General features: G+C 36.1%; 3 protein-coding genes across 10 annotated transcripts in view; 2 read left to right on the top strand and 1 right to left on the bottom strand.

Annotated features, from left to right (window-relative positions):
* LOC105452989 overlaps positions 1-20,394 on the top strand; it is a 67,812-nt gene that overhangs the window by 27,127 nt on the left and 20,291 nt on the right. The gene's annotated exons all lie outside the window — the stretch shown is intronic.
* On the bottom strand, positions 6,052-20,341 carry LOC105452986 (phosphatidylinositol 4-phosphate 3-kinase C2 domain-containing subunit beta). Of its 6 annotated transcripts, none has more exons than XM_011694599.1 (26): positions 20,245-20,341; positions 18,833-19,062; positions 18,337-18,549; positions 17,129-17,366; positions 16,934-16,978; positions 16,448-16,697; positions 16,035-16,255; positions 15,849-15,957; positions 15,615-15,776; positions 15,287-15,516; positions 15,104-15,203; positions 14,607-15,026; positions 14,319-14,520; positions 14,063-14,236; positions 13,648-13,914; positions 13,379-13,567; positions 13,069-13,294; positions 12,720-12,866; positions 12,388-12,636; positions 11,834-12,270; positions 11,562-11,718; positions 10,374-10,609; positions 10,041-10,241; positions 7,820-8,016; positions 7,266-7,516; positions 6,052-7,137 (listed from the first exon to the last, which is right to left on the bottom strand). In XM_011694599.1, the coding sequence occupies exons 2-26, from the start codon at positions 19,060-19,062 to the stop codon at positions 6,964-6,966; spliced, it is 5,325 nt and encodes a 1,774-aa protein (XP_011692901.1). In that variant the 5' UTR covers positions 20,245-20,341; the 3' UTR covers positions 6,052-6,963. The 6 variants fall into 6 exon arrangements, with proteins under 6 accessions (XP_011692901.1, XP_011692904.1, XP_011692899.1 ...); XM_011694602.1 differs by having other exon boundaries at positions 13,063-13,294; positions 17,129-17,264; XM_011694597.1 differs by lacking the exon at positions 20,245-20,341 and adding an exon at positions 19,686-19,758 and having other exon boundaries at positions 13,063-13,294.
* On the top strand, positions 8,029-9,615 carry LOC105452985. 2 transcript variants are annotated; one of them, XM_011694594.1, is made up of 3 exons: positions 8,029-8,673; positions 8,798-8,881; positions 9,043-9,615. In XM_011694594.1, the coding sequence occupies exon 3, from the start codon at positions 9,070-9,072 to the stop codon at positions 9,505-9,507; it is 438 nt and encodes a 145-aa protein (XP_011692896.1). In that variant the 5' UTR covers positions 8,029-8,673; positions 8,798-8,881; positions 9,043-9,069; the 3' UTR covers positions 9,508-9,615. The 2 variants fall into 2 exon arrangements, with proteins under 2 accessions (XP_011692896.1, XP_011692897.1); XM_011694595.1 differs by lacking the exon at positions 8,798-8,881.

The following is a 20,394-nucleotide window of genomic DNA, read 5'->3' as shown; positions in this document are numbered from 1 at the left end:
GGAGTTCAGACGTGTGCGTGTGCGTGTGTGTGTGTGCGTGTGCGTGTGCGTGTGCGTGTGTGTGTGTGTGTGTGTGTGTGAAACTATTAACAAAATAGACTGCCAATTAAATCAGCTTTCCTTAAACTGTCCAATTCATAATGTTATCTTTTAAAATTTTACATTTAGATAATTAAAAAAATCCAAAATAAAAAATATTTATTGCGCAAAATTTAAATTTGATGTTAAATTAAATTTAAATAAAGACATAATCTGAAATATATATTTTATACATTGTAAAAAAATTACTAACAACATTATTATAAATATATTTTTTTATTGATACGTGATTACACTTATTGTTAGTAAAATAGCACTTTTTTATAAAACAATAAACATTTCAAAATAGAAAGCAAAGAGAGGCATGCAACTGCGTAACTGCGATAAGGAACGATCGTATCACAATTGTAATGCCATTAGTGATTAGCCCCAAAGCCGCGCGATGAAAGTATTCATTTCAAGGTAAAAATATTTTGTTAATTACTGTAGAAATTTAAGATAAATATGCAAAATTATAAAATAATGTTTTAATTACATTAATATTTGTTATTGTTAAACATTAGTCATTCTTCAAATTTTAAATCTATTTAACAAAAATGCAAACAGAAATTAATTTCATGTAGAAATTATATTATTACATTGAATTTTTATTAGAGAATTAATTTATTTTCTTATTATACGTAAATAAATATTAATTTTATTAAAGTTTTATAGATATAGATTTTATAGATATAGATAGAATTATATTTTATAATTAAAATTGTTGAAATTTGGTTTAGAATCAACGGCTTAATATGAATCATGAAAGTATATTTGCTACTTTTATTCATTTATATTATCGCAGAATGAAATATATATATAATAGTCTAAAGAAATTGATCATTTTTAGCCGAATTTAACTGAACATTATAATAATGTTTCACTTTTTTAAACAAAAAAATTTAATTAAATCTTCATAATTATACAAATATTTCTCAACTACTTTTCTACAGCTTAATCAATAAAAATATTATTTTGTTATATTTAGGAAACGATACTGAGCATATTGAAACCGCTTTTTCAAAAAATTAGATACGAAGAAGATCCTAAGAAAGATAATTTTATTAATTGTTTAAGAAGCGATAAAATGCGCATGTGTTCTTGATGATCCTATAATTGCACAAAAGAAGCTTTCGACAAATTGGAGTCGTATTAAATGGATTCTAAGTAATTTCTTATACAATGTTCTTTTATATTATAATTTTATTATTTGCCATTTTTAGATTTTTAATCAATTTGAATAAGAATTGGATATTCAAAATTGAAAATTTTATGATTGTTTTTTAAAACTAATAAGCTCTTGCCATAGTGGAAAAATGAATATATTGTAATGAATTGAATGTTGCGCTTATGCATATTATTTACAAAGTACACATCTGTACAGAGAAAGTTTTAAGTGGAAATGACACAAGAGAATTAGAATTTTTGGCTTGTTTTAATGAACATATTAATATATTATTGTCAATGAAAACATCAGTGAAATATTATTATAATGGTTATCCGTTTGGAAAAAAAATTGTTATACTATATTAATCTTTTCCATTACATTGTTGAAAGATTGAATATCCGGTTTGGTTCGCGTTGACATTACTTTGTTATATTTTGTTACTGATTTATTCTTGAAAACCTTAATTCCTTTCAATTTAAATTATTTTTCTCCGTGTACATATCTTATAACAATTAAATTTTGCTCGAATGCGCGATCTTAAAATATCTTGACGCTTTTGATTTTATACGTTTCACTTTTCATCTACATATTAATTTTTCACGGAGCTTGAAAGTACCGTGGTTTATTTTCGTCGAAATCATCTCCAAAAGAGTCAGAATTTCTAGAGTCAGAATATTTAGTTATATTACAGCGCGGCGGCTGTGTGAAGCGCAACCTCTCGATTATAGCACCTGCGGGAAACATGATGGCACATTGGAGCGCGCCGCAACGTCTCATAACTTTACATAAAATTAGTACCTAAAAGCCCTACGGCCTCGAGGGCCGCGGGAAGCTTTTGCACCGGCATTATGGCCGGTCGGAAGTTCAAACGTTTAATCGGCGAGCATAACATTAGATCCTGGAAACGCGTAATAACATAACCGGGAAATTGCCAGATTTTACCTCAAATGTGATTAAAGATATAAACGGCTGAATTAAAAAATGGAGGAAATAGAAATGGTAGGAGCGCGTAAAAAGACTTTGAAGATTCTTTTTTGTATTTTACATTTTACTAATTTGACCATGTTAAAATAAGGAGGATGCTAAATTAAGGCTATTTTTCGACCAAAATGAAAAGTTGCGAGATGTATATACTTAATATTATTAAAGAACTACTTAAGCGGAATTAACGGATGTATCACTAATTATCTTGGGGAAACATTTAAAACATGGGTGAAATTGCCTTTGAAATTTTTAAATTTCAATCTAAAAAGTGACAGAACTTTTTAAATAAATACTGCGCATCAAAGTATACGTAACGCACACTGGAGGTATTAAAAAAAATCAACACAACATTTTCTTTTTTTTATATACATATTTGAAATAATATTTGCAAAACTCTACGTACTTCGAAACTCAACGCTGTCGAAAAGATGAACTAAACGAATAAACGTAATTTTATACGTACAAAACTGTCTATGGTATGTGCTATGTCATATGTGTCACAGTTGTCGCACGATCGCGCGTGTACGATATCTCGGTAAGCACACACGAGAGCTATTAATTGCGATTGCATAATATTTACGACGGCGTCTCGAATAGCGGCTCTATCTCATTCCTACGAAGTTCCGCGTGTGTTGCAGGATATTTACTAGAAAATTATTCATTAAGAGGACCACCAGGAACAGGCCCAGCCCCGATAAAAACAGTTTTTTTTTCTGCTCTCCTCTTACTCCTTTATACTGTCATCCGACAAGATTACAAATAATATGAAGTAGGTACAAAATGAATAAAAAAACATTATATAGTATATAATATAGACTTTATATTAAAATAATATTTTATATTAAAACAATGGACAATCAAGGGCAAATGAGCCAAAGGCGAGTTATTGGTAGCCAAAAAACAATTCTATTTAAATCGGATCCAGACGTTTCGGCTTCAATTAAGCCATATTCATTGGATCAATATACAAATTATAGTCAATTAATAAAACATAGAGACATAGAATTTCATTAAAATTAAAATTCTCAGTAGAGACTTTGCCTTTGGTTTATTTGCCCTTGATTGTCCATTGTTTTAATTTAATTTATTGAGCCTAAATCGTTAATATTTTATATATTTTATATAACATTTCATACTTTATAAAACAGACATAATAATTTCATCAAACAAGAAATGCAGATCTAAAGCAGATCTTATAGTGCTTAATAATATTTTTTGTGTGAATCTTACAATTCAGATAATTCCATTCTTTTCAGTTCAGGTAAACTGTGCGCCAAATATTTTTGTCAATCTTGAAGCAGCTCTAAATTGAATTTGTACTACGTAATATCACAATTAAATTGACACGTTTATAATTTCATAACTTTTGAAGCGAATAGGAATCTTATTAAATTCTGTAGAATAATAAGTTTATGAATTACAAAAGTGTTAAGTAGTTAACAAGACATAAAATGACGACACACAATGAGAACAATCGCGCGCTAAAACGATTGTGCATCAAAAGAACGATTCGATCTACTTTTCTGTGCGCGATTGTTGTGATTGTTAGAAATAGGCTGCATGCGTGCATTCACAAAACCAAACGTAAAAATCGGGCTTCGGATATAAGTTTATTTATTGCAATGAAGGATTGATCCTTTTCGGAAACTTTTAAGACCTTGCCGGATTTGCTTCGGTGAAAACATCCGGCACGTTCGTGTTTTTCGCGGTTCAGATTTAGTCACTTTAGCAAGACGATACTTCTTAAACTCGGCGCGACGACCTCCCGTCGACACGCATCACATTCAGGGCAGGTAAATGTTCTGCATTTTTTTCGTTTGTTTTTTTTTGCCAGCTTTAGCTTCGCTCGAGATTTATGTAGGGAAAGAAAGTTATATATACACAAAAAAAGGACAAAAAATTTTGGGAACTAAAGGGTTGTCGGCTTTAGTATCGCCCTATTTATTTCGTTACACGCTTTAGACGTGGCGTTTGCACGTGCATGAAAAACGATGCAAAAACTAACGGTACCTAACATTTGTTACCTTTTACCATGACTAACTGATTTGAATTTGACTAGAATGATCTGGAATAACGATTTCGAATAGGTTTCGAAAGAAGTTGCTGGTTTTTTTAACAAGAGGCGATGCCTCTCCAATATGCATATCCAAAAAACGTTATAAAGACGTCGTAAAGACGTTATAAAGACACCTCTTGGATATGCGTGTTGTCTGGCCGTCCGTCGCTTTCCGAGCGAAGCCATTTTTGGCACGCGAATTAATTCGCTGGCGCGCGTTTCCTCGCTGATAAGATGATGTCTCGAGAAATGACGCGTTATGTTTGCGACAGATAATACATAGGACACTTCGTGAAGCGCCCAATTGACAGCATTTTTAACGCTTCGCCGATAGAACGTGTGAAATTATTATATACGTTTTATACATGTTACGGGCGTAACATAAATTTGTATTTAACAACTTATCATTGTTACAGTTTGTAATATATATTTTTTTAAATATGCGCATGCACAATCTACAATTCTAGGGAAGCATAAACCAGTCCTTAAGATTAAGTTAGGAGTAATTTTAAAACGAAAGATTGCATAAACCAGTCATAAATTAATATTTGGAATTTTAATACATTAACATTTTGGCACTGGACAAATCCAGCCGCGTGCAAAAATAAAAACGCTTTTATTTGTCATTTATATTTCTTTAAAGTGTTAAATTATTCTTTATAATAAGAAAAAAGTTTTTAAACTTTAAAAAGTTTATAAACGCATACTTTTAAAGTATAAAAATTACATTGATTTTCTAAAAGCGTTTTTATTTGTGCGCGCGGCTGGATTTGTCCGTTGCCGAAATGTTAACGTATTAAAATCCAAATGTGAATTTATAGCTGCAGGTTTATGCAATCTTTTAAAATTAAAAACTTAATCTTAAGAACTGGTTTATCCTTCCCTAGAATTTCAAACTGTGCACGTGCATATTTAAGAAAAAAAAAAAACAATCGCAAACTGTAACATGATGATAAAAGATGAGATAACTATAGACAGTGGAAATAATTGGATTTTTTTTATTTCAAAATATATTAAATATTAAACACATTCAATTAACTCTGTGTCTGACATTTTACTCTTTTTTGTTTTACGTGCATGCACATTACGTCTTTTTTATAAGGAATTAGAACTAAAGTTAAAAGATAGGAATCTTCTAGAACCAAGATTAAGACTATAAGCATATAATTATATTAAGACTAGGAAAACATAAACGACGTTATGACATCCTTTGTTGTTAACTTTTAAGACTAATTGTAAGATTAAGAAGTTAAACATAAACCAGCCATTAGAGATCTTGCTTCCGTTTTCTCTCAAATATTTATTGCATTATTGCTCATTTAAACGCACATGGACATTCGTCTTTGCATAAGGATCTTCTCAGTTTCTTTTTTAACGAAGCCACGACTGCCACGAGGCCCATTAAATTTTGCTTTGAACTCTGAGGCATTTAAAGTATTAGTGGCGCCACAGCTGGGAGTATTTACGAATTTCATTTCATCAGAGTTCCATCGATATTACAATTACATTATATGTGTATAATTATAAGCACTACTTTTCATTGATAAAGAGTAAAATTGATTTTGCGGAAAATTATAAATATAAAAAAAAACTTATTTATGAAATATATGGAATAAGTCGGATTGTTGAATATTTTTCTTTTTTAACTGCAGAAAAGATAATTTTTAGATAAGAATGAAAATTTTCGGAACTTGTCGGCAATGAAAATAATTTTAAAAATATAAAAAATTTCAAACAATGTGTGATAGAACATACACGCAATGGATAATTTAAAAATGATTTATTACACAGATTTAATAGCGTATTTACATAGTTTCGTCAATAATACATTGGTTTATTATATGAGGCCATTACATAAAAGAGGCAATTTTATGTAGATTTCTTTCCTAATAGATAATAAAATAACACCGTAAAAATTCGTGAAACATGATTCTGCTATATGCTGTATATCAAATTCAACTTGCATATACTATTTTTATAGATATACGTCTATAATAGAAAATTGTCTTTCGCTCGAACCGTATAATTATTTTGGTGTAAAAGAGACTTTTAAAACTACCCGATAGATTGTTACAAATTTCATTATTATATTTATATGGTATAAAGTACATTCTATTTACAATCGGTGATCATTAGTCAGTAAAAAGTGATAAAAATAAATAAGTGTATAAAATTTTGTATAAAAGAGTAAACCTCCAATATAAATCGATTAAATTCATACTGAATATGAACGGAATATACACAAGTGCGATATATAATTCTAAACTTTTGCAAAATTTTCCTTTTTTCCTGAACTATTTGTTACGCAGGCTCGATGCTTTTTAGATTCTGTTCTATGTATATACTATCTCTTTTAACAATTATTGTAGAAGTTGACTCTCCTTCCGTCATATAATTATCTTTCGGATATCACACAATTTTTCATGCGTTTGCCATTTCGGATCTTTACTTCGTTAAAGAGAAACGAAGCTCTACTAGCACGAAATTACATAAATAAAAATTATTTTTATATCATAAAACACTTGATGACGGTGATTATTGCACCTGGCATGTGCATATAATAAAGAAGTTTTATAATATTGTGCGCTAACATGATGTCATCTAGATCTTAACGATAATGTCTATGAGCATTAAGGACCTCTATATGTATAATTTCAGGGCAGTCTTTATACTCGCTTCATCGTACATTACCCAGTGGAAACCACTCGTTAGTTTCGTTCGTCAAGTCAAGACGTCCGAGCGGCAGACTTATACCACCGAGAAATTCATTCTCCTGCAGAGTATCGTGATTCCATATCGTTGCTTCAAGCGTTCTCTCCCTGATCACTTCTAGAGGCATTCTATACTCCAGCTAGTGCAAAAAAATGAGTTATAAAATTAGTTATAAAATTAAAATTCTAATTAAGCGATTAATGCATCTGGCGCTTATCCATTATCTGAGCGTTTATAATCTATTGTAAAAATCTTGACGTCATTTACCATCTCCATGAATGACGGGTGACAATTCTTCTTTACTACTTTCGTTTTCCGTTTCGTCGCTTTTGTAGGATCGGGCTTGAGATATACCTTCACGTATGTATTTGGCTCTTGAGCATTAGCCACTTTGGGGAGTCCTCGCGCATGGCAAACCATGACGGATAAAGTGCCGCGAACGTAGTGAAGAGCCAACTTGATCTGACCACTCTGTATGTTGTCTCTGACTCTCTTCTCAGCCCACCAATTATTTCCCACTGTTCATATAAAAAAGTGACATCGTTTTACTTCGCTTTATTGCATAAACTTTAAACGCTCGATATCAATTATATTTTTACAAAACACAGCTTTTTAAAATAATTATATTTTGCTCTTATCATTTTTAATACATACTTTGTAACAATTAAGATTAAATTTTGTCTAATTTTAAAGTTAGCTATAATACAAATGAATAAATACTGCTGCGTTTAACAAAGGATTTAATCCAGAGAGCGTTTAATAAATAGTGCATACAAATAATAATAATGTATTTGGAGAATTTGAAATGTATTAAAATATACCTTTAACTTTGCGCAAACGAATATCGGGGTTCTTTTGGTCTCGTAACAGCGGATGGAAGAACGTGTACACCAGATCGCTTTGGGATATTTCCGGTGCCATTTTAAACAGACTCACGAGAAACTTTTCTATGTCCGCCCGCCGTTTATCAGCCACCTGCTTAATATTAGAACGCCCCACGCTAATTCCACTTGGTAAGCTGTAAAACAAATAGAGAGAGGATCAAGTTTATTTTCGCATTCTGCGAATGAACAGGATGTTTCCATATTCGTAAACATCGTGATATTCGCGCCTCACTCGAAGGATTAAGATAGGTATCGTTAGACGGTATCGTTTCACAAATAAACAACATAGCAGAGGCGAAACGGCCGCGTTGAGCAGCGCTACATCGTGAGATCTCTTTGTACTGTAGCAAGGGAAAGAATGAACTTAAACTCAAATGTTTTAATCTGAATAGAGTGTCGCGTACATTAATTAATGTGTTCGTTTAACGTTCAACGAATTGTGCCACGTTCGCCAGTTAATCATTGCGTGACTAAGACTGCTAAATATGTCTGACTTTAATATCAGATGATCTGAAGATAACACATATCAAAAGGCACGACATTGTGCGCGCGGAGTTTTTGCGTTTAAGATATCTCCTCGTGCCTCATACGACATATTGTCTTCGCTCTGCGTCGTTTTTCGAATACGCGTCGAACGCGAAAAGCTTTTGTCCGTGACTACGTGACACGCGAGCAATTTTCACCTCAAAGCTATAGTGTGATTAATTCAATCAAGCCGATCTGAAACGTGATATTTTTTTTTCTTCTAAAATAAGCACGAGTGATGACAGCTGCCTTCACAGTTCTGTATTGTAAGTATATAAATCATTTTTTAAAATTGTAAGAAAAGAAATTGCAAACTTTGCATATCATTTTATGTATAAAGAAAATTAATATTGCGAGACAGAAAAATAAAAGATATAATATAATTTTTAGGATACAAAAATTACGTTGAATAGATATACCTGATTCTCGAAAGAGAAATCGCAACTTGTTAATATATCATTTCTTTTCACAAGAGTAAGTAATTTTATACAAAGTTGATATCCTCGTAATATTCAAAGAAAGATGTACAATATTTTTAATGCTATCAATAAAAGTACGGCAATGTTATCTGTATAGATAATTTAAGATTTCATTTAAGAGTTGAAAGTCTTTAATGGAAATTAACTGTTTTCCAGAAATCTAGTATTATATTTTAAAAGGAAATGGGTCTAAATTGGTTTCGAGCAAGTCTATCGATGGAGGAAGAAGCGTCTAAAGTTGACACAATGACGGGCATGTATCGGAAAATTTCATTCTTCGAGCCGAAAGATGTGGAAATCTCAGCTGCGCCTCCATCCGTCGCAAGTGATTCAATATCAAGTGAGGAAACAGCGGAATATGACCGTTCGAAAGCAGATCTTACGAGTCAAACATCATCAACTATTGATTTGGAGGAAATGACGGTAAAAGATACTGATAAAAAATCGAAGATAAATAATCATGCAGTTGAAAATACGGAGCCTCCTACTTTCAACAAAGATCCAAATGTAAACGAGCAATCGGGGGAGCGCGACGAGGAATCAAACAAGATAACTAAAGATCAGAATGATACGCCAGTTACAGAAAGTCCTATCTGTTCAGATAACGAGCTAGTGATTTAATAAGGAGAAAATGTTACAGAATGCATGTATATAAAGACGTTTTGCACGAAAGCTGGACATTTTTGTCTCGATTCGGATATACTATTTTATATAGTTCTATATATATATATATATTATATATATATTATATATATATATGTATAATATATATTATAATATATATATATTATATATATTTTATATATATATATATACACAATATTTCTATCTTATATCTTTCTGTATATGTACGTTTACTTACTTTTATTATTATTTATACATTACATTTATACATTAATTTGTGAAATTGAGATATATAATTGAACTATGTGTGCAGAAAAAAATATGCAGCATATCATATGTATATTAAATATGTTAATATTACGTGTTTACGTAAAGTATTTTAGTATATATAATGAAATGTTGAACATGTATAACTTTCGCGTTAGAATGAATATGCGTATAAGATTGCAATAATCTTACAATATTTGTGTTGGACATTAGAAGAAGACGAAAATAAAGATGGGAATATGAAAAGGAAAATATATATTTACCTGGTTACTTTAGCAAGTGGAAAGTGTATGCACAATTTCTGATAGAATTCGCAAAATTCTTTGTACGATCGGAATAGATATGTCGGGTCCGGTTGGCCCTTTCGTTGTATCCGTAATATGTACATGTAATACTTCTCCGGATCGTAGCGTTTTTGATATCCGTGAACCTGGACACTTGTTAACTCGCCTTCCTGCTGCATTCTACAACAATTATTTTAAAAATATATTAGTGATGTTACTGATGAAGAAATCGGGAAAAGTCATATTTCTGATTTTTTAGGGTTTCATTGCTGTGCTTACTCGTATAAAGTTTAGCAAAAATGAAAAACTCACGTATACGTGCGCGGAATGAAGGATAACAGTTCTCCCTCGCTGTGATCTCCTGAGAATCTCATCTGCGCCAGATTATGCAGGAAAAAGTTGAATTGCGTGAACCAACTTTTCAGTGAACTTTCTATCATGCGAGCGAAAGTCGCCGCTGCTTCGGGATTTGTTTGACCAGGCAGCAGGGCCTTCTGCACATAACTAACTGCGTCCACGGTCACCCCGGGGATACCGGACGAAGTCATCTGCGAAGACGTATACTCGTTCATTCTCGCCTTGTTTAAATGATCCTTTATCTCGATATCGTGCAGCTTTCGCGCTATGACACACTGCTTGTGCAGATCACCGAGAAGATTCTTCCGCGATATTAAATTATCCATTGCGATTTATTCGGTGAATATTAAAATAACGAATAAATCTCGGTTTCTCGCTGTGCGAGCTTTACGTGAATGCTACAGAATTTTACAACGATTTTTTTTTACTCATTCCCAACGGTACTTTACTCTTAACATGATTGACTCAGACTGCTGCAGCGTACGATATTATGGGAGCGCGGGCGATAAATATACTAATTAACTACGCATATAGTTTAGTGAGATAGCGGTCCGGTTTCTGATAAAGCACACGGATATGTTCTTCCGTTGTGGTTTTATTGTTTTCATAGCGACGCGGTAGACCGCATAACTCTTAAATTTCTTTATTTAAAAGATATTTATTTTAATCTAAACTAATTATTCTCAAAATTCACATGAAACAACAATAGGTAATTCAAAACATACATCAGCTGATCATGCTAAAAATATATATATCTTTCAAAAATGACGTATTCAATGTCATGTAAATTATGAGCTACTTAAAATTCATTTATCTTGACTAAAAAATTTGAAGATATTATGTTAACAAAATTTATCGAAGATTATGGTATATAGCTACTAGCATAACAAATTTATTGGAATCCAAAAGAAATTAATACACAATAATAACTCATCGTTATACGTATTTTGCATGAAAATTACAGAAAGATGTAACTTTTAGAAAAGAAAATTTGAGAGCTATTTTGTGCATTCATGAAAATATGTGTAAGAAATATGTACACGTATTTGCCTTTATATATCTTATTGGAAATTGTTAAAATCATTAATTGTATCACATAGCAATCAATCTTTCCTCCAAGTATAAAAATGTTTTAAAACATACCAGTCCAAAAAGATGAAGAATAAGATTTCCATGTTTCCGGACTATATTAAAAGCCTGGCAACACAAGTCCACAAAATGATGAAACTTCGCTGAAGGTTTATCACCACCATTTATGACGTATGCCATATCAGACGTCAGTACAAATGGCGTCCTATCTCTGATTAAAAATGTAATACATTAAGATTACATATCTCTCTCTAATCTTTCTTACTTAAAATATAGTACATGTTTAGAAATAAATAAAACGCAAATGTATTATGGTATACACTCACCTTTTAAAGTTTCCAAACATCTGTGCATCACCAAGAAACTTTCCAAAGTCGATATGAAACAAGTGACCAGATGTCTTTAGCATGATATTATCATTATGCCTATCACAAATTCCTAAAATGTAAGTGGCAACGCTGTAGCCGGCGCAAGAAGCGGTGAAATTTTCCACCGCCCTCTCATATTCCAGTTCCGATGGATTGTGCTTCGCTAGCCACTCCGCGATCGGCCGATCCTTAAACGACCCAGTTAGCCCAAACTCGACCTGGATCTTCCGTAACGTTTCTGCATTCGTTACCATTTCTATCATTCCGCGTTTGTGGCCGGTGGGCACGCAGGCGAAAGTGACCATTTTCAGATCGAGGCCCTCCTTCAACCACAGTTTGTCCATAATGCGTACCATTTGGAGGGTCAACATGTCCTGCTGCAAATCGTCGCCAACCTGAAAATGAAAAGTACGATATGTACGTGAATAGCTTCAAGCTTGTACAAGCTTCTTCAAAGCTTTCGAAGAAAATAGCATTTTGCAGGGTGCACTTTTACCCATTGAAAAACGTACCTTGAATATTGCCGGGCTTATAACATTATCACAACTGATGAAGTTGATTTTCAACGGGAGAGTGAACGACGGGAAGTAGGCACATGTCTGTACATTGATACCAAACACTAATTTACTGGGAGACAATGGTAAACACGTCCCATTATCTTCCATTAACTGGCAGTGTATATTTTGCAAACCAGTTTTGAGCGTATCCATTCGTAACGATTCCTTCGTAATTTTAATATTCTCGGCCACTTCGTGCAGGTTCTGTACAGATTATGATATATACTTAAAGTATATTCGAAATGAACAAGGCCATTTGAAATAAACAAGATACCGTTAAGACGTACCTTAACTAGCAATTGTTGGGTGAGGAAACTTTTTCGCAGCGCATCTCCGATAACTGCCAATAGCGCTCTCAGCATTAATTGCAATCTTCGTTGATACCGAGCACAACTGATAGCTTTGTCATCTTCCGCGGCAATTTCAGAAGAATTCTAAAAAATAAATGCCCTTTATAATTTAACAGAAAATTCTATACTAATATTAATAATGTATATCGCATGAAGCAATGCTCTACCATTTTAATTATACACATTATACAAAAAAGCGATTTTCTATCTGCAATCACACAATTGTAAGCGTTGAAAACAAGTGCGTAAGCATTAATGTCACCAATGCTGATCACCCAACCTGTACCTGGGGACTTTGTCCCGGCAGCGCTTGATTTAGCAACCAGTAAACGTAATGAGCCACTCTCGGTGAAAGTAAGGCACGTTCTAATAAGAATCGAGTTAGAGGTGATGTTTCATACGTCTCATGCTTCATCGCTTGAAGTAGTTGCGGTAGATAATCGACTAGTTCGTCATTACTTAACTCGCGAATCCAGTCAACTGCCATCTCTCTAACTTTCATATCTGGAAAGCTGTAAAAAAAAAAAGGAGAAAACATGACTGCGAAACGGTTCTTCAAAAGTTGTAATAGAGAAATCATCGGTAGCGATACGTACCATGGTAAAAGTAACTGTAACGCTTGCACCGGAGGCAAGGGACTCCAAATTCTGAGCGACGCGTGTAAGTCCGGGAGACACGCCCAATCCCAACTGTGTGCGGCAAGTAATACTTTCGGCAGAGCTTCAGGTCGGTCGTGTAAGTAATGCCTTTTCTCCCACAGAATTTCCCTTTCATCGATAGGCGGTCTGGAGAAAAGAATCGACTTTTACAAAACGCCATTTTGCAAACTTAACCTACGTTTTTGATCACATCAGTTACAGCATACCTCGAGAATGTATCTTGTTGTGTAATATCTAATAACAGCTCCTGCGTATTTTGATCCAACGAATTAAAGTCTAACGAGTCCACGTCGTAATCTCGCAACTCCGAGGAATTAGGGAATAACACCTTTCCCCCGTAATCGGGCAATTCTACACCTACAATGGGATGAGTGTCGCCACGAGGGTGAATTCCAGGCGCTGGTGCCGGGCCTAATCGCTTGTCTGCAATGGCTGGCCAGAGGGACAGAAAAAAACTCCCTTGGCTCATAACGCTAGAATTGAAATGAAAAGATACATAAAAGTGTGTGCATATGAAGCAACGAAAAGCATAAGGAAAAAGTATCTAGAAGAGAATTTCGAAGATAAAAAGCTAAATGTGCGAAGAACAGTTCGTGAAATGTGAACAATCGTGTCATTTACCCGTCGTAATCGAAGAATTGTATAGCACCCCATCCGAGTTCCTCCTTCTGCATCGCATTCTCCGCGGATGAGTTGGACTCGTGCTCCGCGGGCTGCAGCGTGCGGCCGTAGAGAACCAACACAAGTCTGGCTTCCCGTGGTACTTGACACACGCTTATTCCACGAAATTCCATCCTGGTATAAATTACGTGATTCTTATTAAATCCAATTGCGGCATTCTCGGGTATAGTCATCGTAACTGCATCCCCACACTTACCATGAATTGAATAAAATCCTTGGATAAAAGTTCGTGCTGACCGTCATTGGTTCCGATAAAACTGGATTCCCCACGGGTCTGGTTCCGTGAAAAATTTGAGCTGCCACAATGTAATCGTCATGTTTCCACGTGGCTGGTAGCCTATGCAGAGCTCCAACGCGCACCAGAATAGTATCGATCACTTCTGTCGCAATCAGTGTATCTGTTAAGGGAAAAATACATCATGATTATACCGTAATTTAATTTTACACAAATGTGTAATATGTGTCATAAAATCAGGCTTCTTACTTGTCGGAAATTCTCCCTTGCTATTTAATTGAAAATCGACCTTGAACGCATGACAGTACGTCTCGACGAGCTCTTGAACAGCATCGCGTATTTTATGACAATGCGAGGCAATCACATCGGGGAACTTCTTTCTCAAGGTAACCACAGCGTAATCGCCGTCTTCGTGTATAATCTCCGGCTTCTTACATTCTATATTAGCCGTGTGAGCTTGCGGCAGAAATTGGCAGCAAGCGTTCACGAAATTGTCAATTGCCTCCGTGATCTCGAACGTCTCGATGTTTCCCATTAAGGCACACACCGCTTTAACCGCTTGCACCACACAGTGCGGTTGAAGTTGAGGTAATAGGGTAGAACCTTGATTCGTGGTTGCTATTTGAAACGCTGCAGTTTCTACGCGTTCCATTTCCTTCTCTACTGTTTCTATAATAGACATAATAAAATGCAGTGTAAATATGCCATAGACGAAAAGATTCTTTTCATATGTATTAAATATGTACCTAGTAAAATAATTAATGTGTCGTATGAAATAGGCTGCGACGGTTCATTTGGTAGAATGTCTTCTAATTTTAGAGACTGATCACAATTATCATCTTGCAGCTGGAAAAAAAAGCACGATAACAGTTCAAACAATCTGTTCGCCGATACGTTGTAATAATGTTTGTATGACATACGATACTGACCGTTCGTGCAATGGACTGTTTAATTTGTGCCCTGCTCATTATAGCTAGCTCGATATCTTTTTCTAATTTTATGCATAGATGTATGTACTCGTATTGTGCTAAAGTTGTGTTAGGTGCAAGATACTCGGCTAATCCCCATACTCTTAAACAATACTTTTCTACATTCACCGTATCTTCATCCTCCAAGGAACACGCAACGTTCAGGATAACGTGCTCGACGCTGCAATTCACTGAAACATCATGTTTAAAGTAATATTAATACATAGAGAGAGAGAGAGAGAGAGAGAAAGCAATCTTATTATAAAAAAAGATTTTCTTTTAAACTTACCATTACAAGTGAAAGTAATAGATGATACAGGATCTTTCTCGTTATTAGGTAATTGTGGATGAACTACTAATTTTATACTTGTACCATCTGGATATAAATTCTCCATTATCGGACTAACAACGTATCCAATATTTGTACTAGGATTATTAAACGGAAATTCGCCTGAAAGTTATTTTAGATTATTACTTAAGAATCAAGTTAAAAGTGCAACAAAGGTGTATTTAATCTACTAACTTCGTATAGATTTTATCATGTTGTGTAACGCCTTCAGATCACAGTCATGCAGAGATGATCTAGTTTTAATGACTGTTACATTTTCATACAATCGTGTTTGACGCTTCTGCTGAAAATGATATTAGAGAGAGAGAGAGAAAAGTAATAATTGTTGATCAAAGGTTAGAAATCTTTATCGATACTTACTCGACGATCTAAAGAAGTTCTTCGTCTCTCTATGGTATTCCATGCGGACGAATTTCGCGGAGGCAGTGGAGGTAGTGCAGCTGGCGACACAGCTGGCGATTTTGCAGATTTCTCCACGGCGGCGTAAACCGGATCGGAGTTGACGCTTTCATTTGTGCTATACATGTAATCAAACGGATCAAATGGATCGTATACACTGCCACTAACTTGCGATTGCGAATCTGCAAAAAAAAGTGATTCAATGATAACGAGATATAATTCAGAATGAGATAAGATATAGATTCGAAATAACAAAATGGCTGGACTTGTATTTTCAGTCACGTGTTCGAATTTTAAATTTTCAAACTGTATATTATTTTATGCTAGAATTTTATACTATATTAATAATTTAAAAATGAAATTTGATAGTTTACCGTCTTTATGTTCTTGCACAGAATTATTTCCATTGTCAGTCTTAATAAGTAACGGATCGAATGCCTCCAGTACGCTAACACGTACATTAGTTTTGTCCTCTGTTTGCTCAAAACTATTCAAATCTATGAGATTGCTATTTGGTTTTTTCTCTATCACTTTTAATACATTCAACTGTTCATCATCCATACAAAATGGAGCACATATGGCAGGTGTAACAGTTGGTCTATAATTCATAGGCAATGGAGGAATCTAAAAAAAAAGTAAATATATTCAAGACAATATTCTCTAGATTTTTCGTCATTAATTAATGAAAATTTCTTATTTGAATAACTAGCAATATATATATTTAAAATATTTTTGCCTTCATTAAAAGATAATAAATGAAAATATAAATAAAAAAATATATAATTATCTTTAATATAAAAAATTATTATGCTAAAAAAAAGAAGAAAATAAGCATCTTCCGAATTTCAGATATGATATACCTGTGTGAAGAAAAAATGCTTAAAGATAATAGATTTCCATGCAGGCTGCAAAGAAAAGTAGCTTTAACACACACATAGACTACTCAGTATTAATATACACCCACAAAAAAATTAAAAAAGAAAAAAGAAATAATCTTATAAGAGTTTAGAAAATACATTTCAGAACAAGGAGGATTCCGTAGAAATCTTTATTACCTGTGGTGTAATATCAGGTACATTATTGCTAACGCTACTAGCTCTTGACATGATAGGGCTGATTCCCGGTGTTCCTGGCGTGCATGGTGCAGTGGAAGATCGCGGGCCTGGCGAAAGGGAGTGATACCTGAAGTCCCTAGAATGATATGCGCCGACTGAGCTATTGCTTCGAGACACTCTTGATTGTTTTTTCAATAATGACGGATGGGTATCCCATTTAGGTTCTACAGGTGCTTTTCTGTAACAAAATATTTCTAATAACCATGCTTTTTCACAAAAAAGACAAAAAACTACAGTGGTTTCAATAAAAAAAAAATGACTTGTCAGAATTGTTTAAATTGCTATATATAAGTTTCATGATTTACTTCAAAATCAAAGTAGAAATAATACATTAGGTGTTAAATTTTGTTTCTGCCGCTCACAAGAGATAACTCCAGCTGCAAAAGTAGCGATTTATGGCAGCTAAAGTTGATTGTCTTTTAAAAGTTAGACATCTATCACATCTAAAATTTAGTGCGCAAAGGTTCATTGCTGTGAAAACAGTGACATTTTTTAATCGATTTAAAATAAATAGTGATAAGTGGTTTTTTCAATATGTACTTCTTTACTACTTTAATTTTGAAGAAAATGCGACTGAAGCGCATTGATTGCTTTCTGAAACTTATGAACAAGCTCCATCAGAAAGAACATATGGAGACTGGTTTAACCGATTCAAAAGTGATGATTTCAGAAGACAAAGAATGTTCAGGACAGCCAAAAAAATATGAGGATGCTGAATTGCAAGCATTATAGGATGAAAATCCAACTTGAACACTTGAAGAATTGTCAAAAGTGTTAAATGCTGTTTCTAAATGTTTACATAGCCAGTAATTGATAAAAAATGACTCTTTTGCAACGCGCTGTTACACACTTTTCCAATTACAGACAAGTCGGAAAATGGATGGAATACATATAGTTTGTTTCAATGGTCAGCTTGTTTTATCATCGAGGAATTCAACTTTTGCCAGAAAGGGAAAAGATACAAAACGATGGAAAATATTTTGATACTAAGGCATTAACTCATATTCAATATATATCCATTAATTCATAATTATAAAAACATAAATTCACACATAAGTGCAGACAAGCACTTAAGTGAATTTTTTCTTTGAAAAATTGCCTCGTCTCTCAACTGTAGATATATATTTATATTACAGAAATATATTTACGGTGGTGGCGGAGGTGGAGCCGAACAATATTCAGCCAGATTATCCTGCTTCACGGGGCTCGTGAAATTAATCAGATCAGCAGAAGGACCTTGACTCGATGCGGTAGTCGTTGAATTTCTTCTACACGGTATCGGGGGTGGCGGTGCTAGTATTACAGTACTCTTTTGATTTGTGTTAATGGTTCCCGGTCTTGGTCGACTTCTGCACTGAGATCTACACACATACAACACAATAGGTCTGTTTTTTGTAGCTGAACTGCTGCACTAGTTCACAGTTTATTTTTCTCTTTCTACATTGGAAGAAGAAAGATAAACTCTGAACTAGTGTAGCTAGTTCAGCTATAAAAAACAGACCTAATAAGTCACCTAATTGTCATTGTACAGTTACGCTCCTATCGAGCTCAAACCGTGTAAAACGTATTTTCAATTTTGTAAGGTTAAAAACAGCTGATTAGAACGCGGGCAAGTGTCGAGCGCAGAAATGTATATATATATACCTCTCTCCTTGCGAGCTGTCCGTCTCCGACACGCTGTTCGTATTGCACACATTGTTTTGCGCGAGCTGCACGTTACTAAGATCCAATCGCAACTTCTCCAACCTGTACTTCTCCAGTGCCAGGGTCTCCAGACTGAGGGCCTTGGCCTGCTCCAGGTCCTCCTGATACTTCCTTTCATGGTCAATCACCGCGGCCTTTTGATCGCAGGTGCTTCTGCTGTAGTGTGACATCTGAAATCAGATTCGAGAGGATCATGCCGGTTGCGCCGGTGCATTTCTATTCGACGGTCCGCAACAGCTGAACTCTTAGGAGCGGCGACACGGCGTGTCGTGTAAATCACTGCACGTTCTAACCTATACCGGACGGCAGACCAGCGAACGGAGGAGCCAGCTGGAGCGGAGCTGCGCTCCCCGCTCGTGCGAACGGAGCGAATCGATCTTGGCCTCCTCGAGAGGACGAGGTCCCACCCCGGATGGTTTATCGGCTGTCGCGGTGCATCTTCTCGCGGTCGCCCCGTCGTGTTCACCCTGCAAACGTCCCACCGCGTCACGGACACGGATCTCTGTCGCGCGGACTCTCCGACGTAGCGCGATCACGCGTGCGCTACCGCAGGCCAGTGGCCGGCCAGCAGGCGCGATGTCGTACGCGCGCGCGTATCGATATACAAATAACACACGGGGGAAAGGAGGAGAGGAGTGATATAATAATAAGAGAGGAGGAATCTGCCCGGAGAATGCGCGCTGCGCACGGGCGAGCGCGCGTTTAAAGGGCCGCGTTATCGGTGGCAGCCGCGCGACGGCTGCTGGACGACTTCGGAGTTGAGACTCGAGTAATCCGCCGGCGGCGGCCTCACCGTGGCATTATTCCTCGAACACGGGCGCACGTTTCCTCGGGCTCGCTGACAGGTGCTCCGCCGCGAGTCCGTCTTTCTCTCTCCCTCTCTCTCTCTCTCGATCCTCCGTCTCGCTTCCACGCGTCGCGCCGATTAACGGGCCGATCCGCCGACGCAGCGCGCCGTGACGTGCGCACGGGAAAGTAACGTCCTCGCCCGCGTGCGCTCCTCGTCCTCCCGGTTCCGGCGGCAGCGCGAAGCTTTTCGTCGAGAGCCCCCGCGAGAGAGTCTCGCTCTCCTGCCTTCGCTCGCCCGAAACCTCGAACGCGGCGCGGCGTCACGGCCAGCCGCGGCGAGCGACGGTGGGCGGCACTATACTGACTCGACGACTCGCGCGAATATACTGTTGTCACGGCGCGGTCGACACGGCCGCGTCGAGGAAGTGGCTTCGCCGACAACGAGCGGGGCCCGCGCGCGCCGATCCGATCCTCGCGGTCGCGCGAGGCCTTATCCGATTCAATTTATATATGGAGCGCGTAGGCCTCGCGGCGCGGCGGCCAGTTATAGGAGTTCCGCTCACCGTGCACGCGTATCCGCATCACGAAGTCGTACGAACTGTCCCCGACGGAGCTCCTCTCGTATATGGTAGCTGCTGCGTATCGCTCCGCTCCGTTCGCTTATACGCGACTTATTTGTTTATTCACGGCCGTGATTCACGAAGTCGGCGCTC

Source organism: Wasmannia auropunctata, unplaced genomic scaffold, assembly GCF_000956235.1.
Source record: "Wasmannia auropunctata unplaced genomic scaffold, wasmannia.A_1.0 LD336023.1, whole genome shotgun sequence".
NCBI classification, from domain to species: domain Eukaryota; kingdom Metazoa; phylum Arthropoda; class Insecta; order Hymenoptera; family Formicidae; genus Wasmannia; species Wasmannia auropunctata.
Note: the sequence above shows the minus strand (reverse complement) of the source record. Positions and strands in the feature narration are given on the sequence as shown.

Bases quoted from the DNA above. Each gene is read 5' to 3' on its own strand.
- LOC105452985 (XM_011694595.1), top strand. From the start codon at position 9,070: ATGGGTCTAAATTGGTTTCGAGCAAGTCTATCGATGGAGGAAGAAGCG.
- LOC105452986 (XM_011694597.1), bottom strand. From the start codon at position 19,062: ATGTCACACTACAGCAGAAGCACCTGCGATCAAAAGGCCGCGGTGATT. The intron at 16,256-16,447 runs GTAAACTATCAA...TTTTTTTTGCAG, and splicing joins TGTGCAAGAACATAAAGACG to ATTCGCAATCGCAAGTTAGT. The intron at 15,958-16,034 runs GTAAGTATCGAT...TATCATTTTCAG, and splicing joins GAACTTCTTTAGATCGTCGA to CAGAAGCGTCAAACACGATT.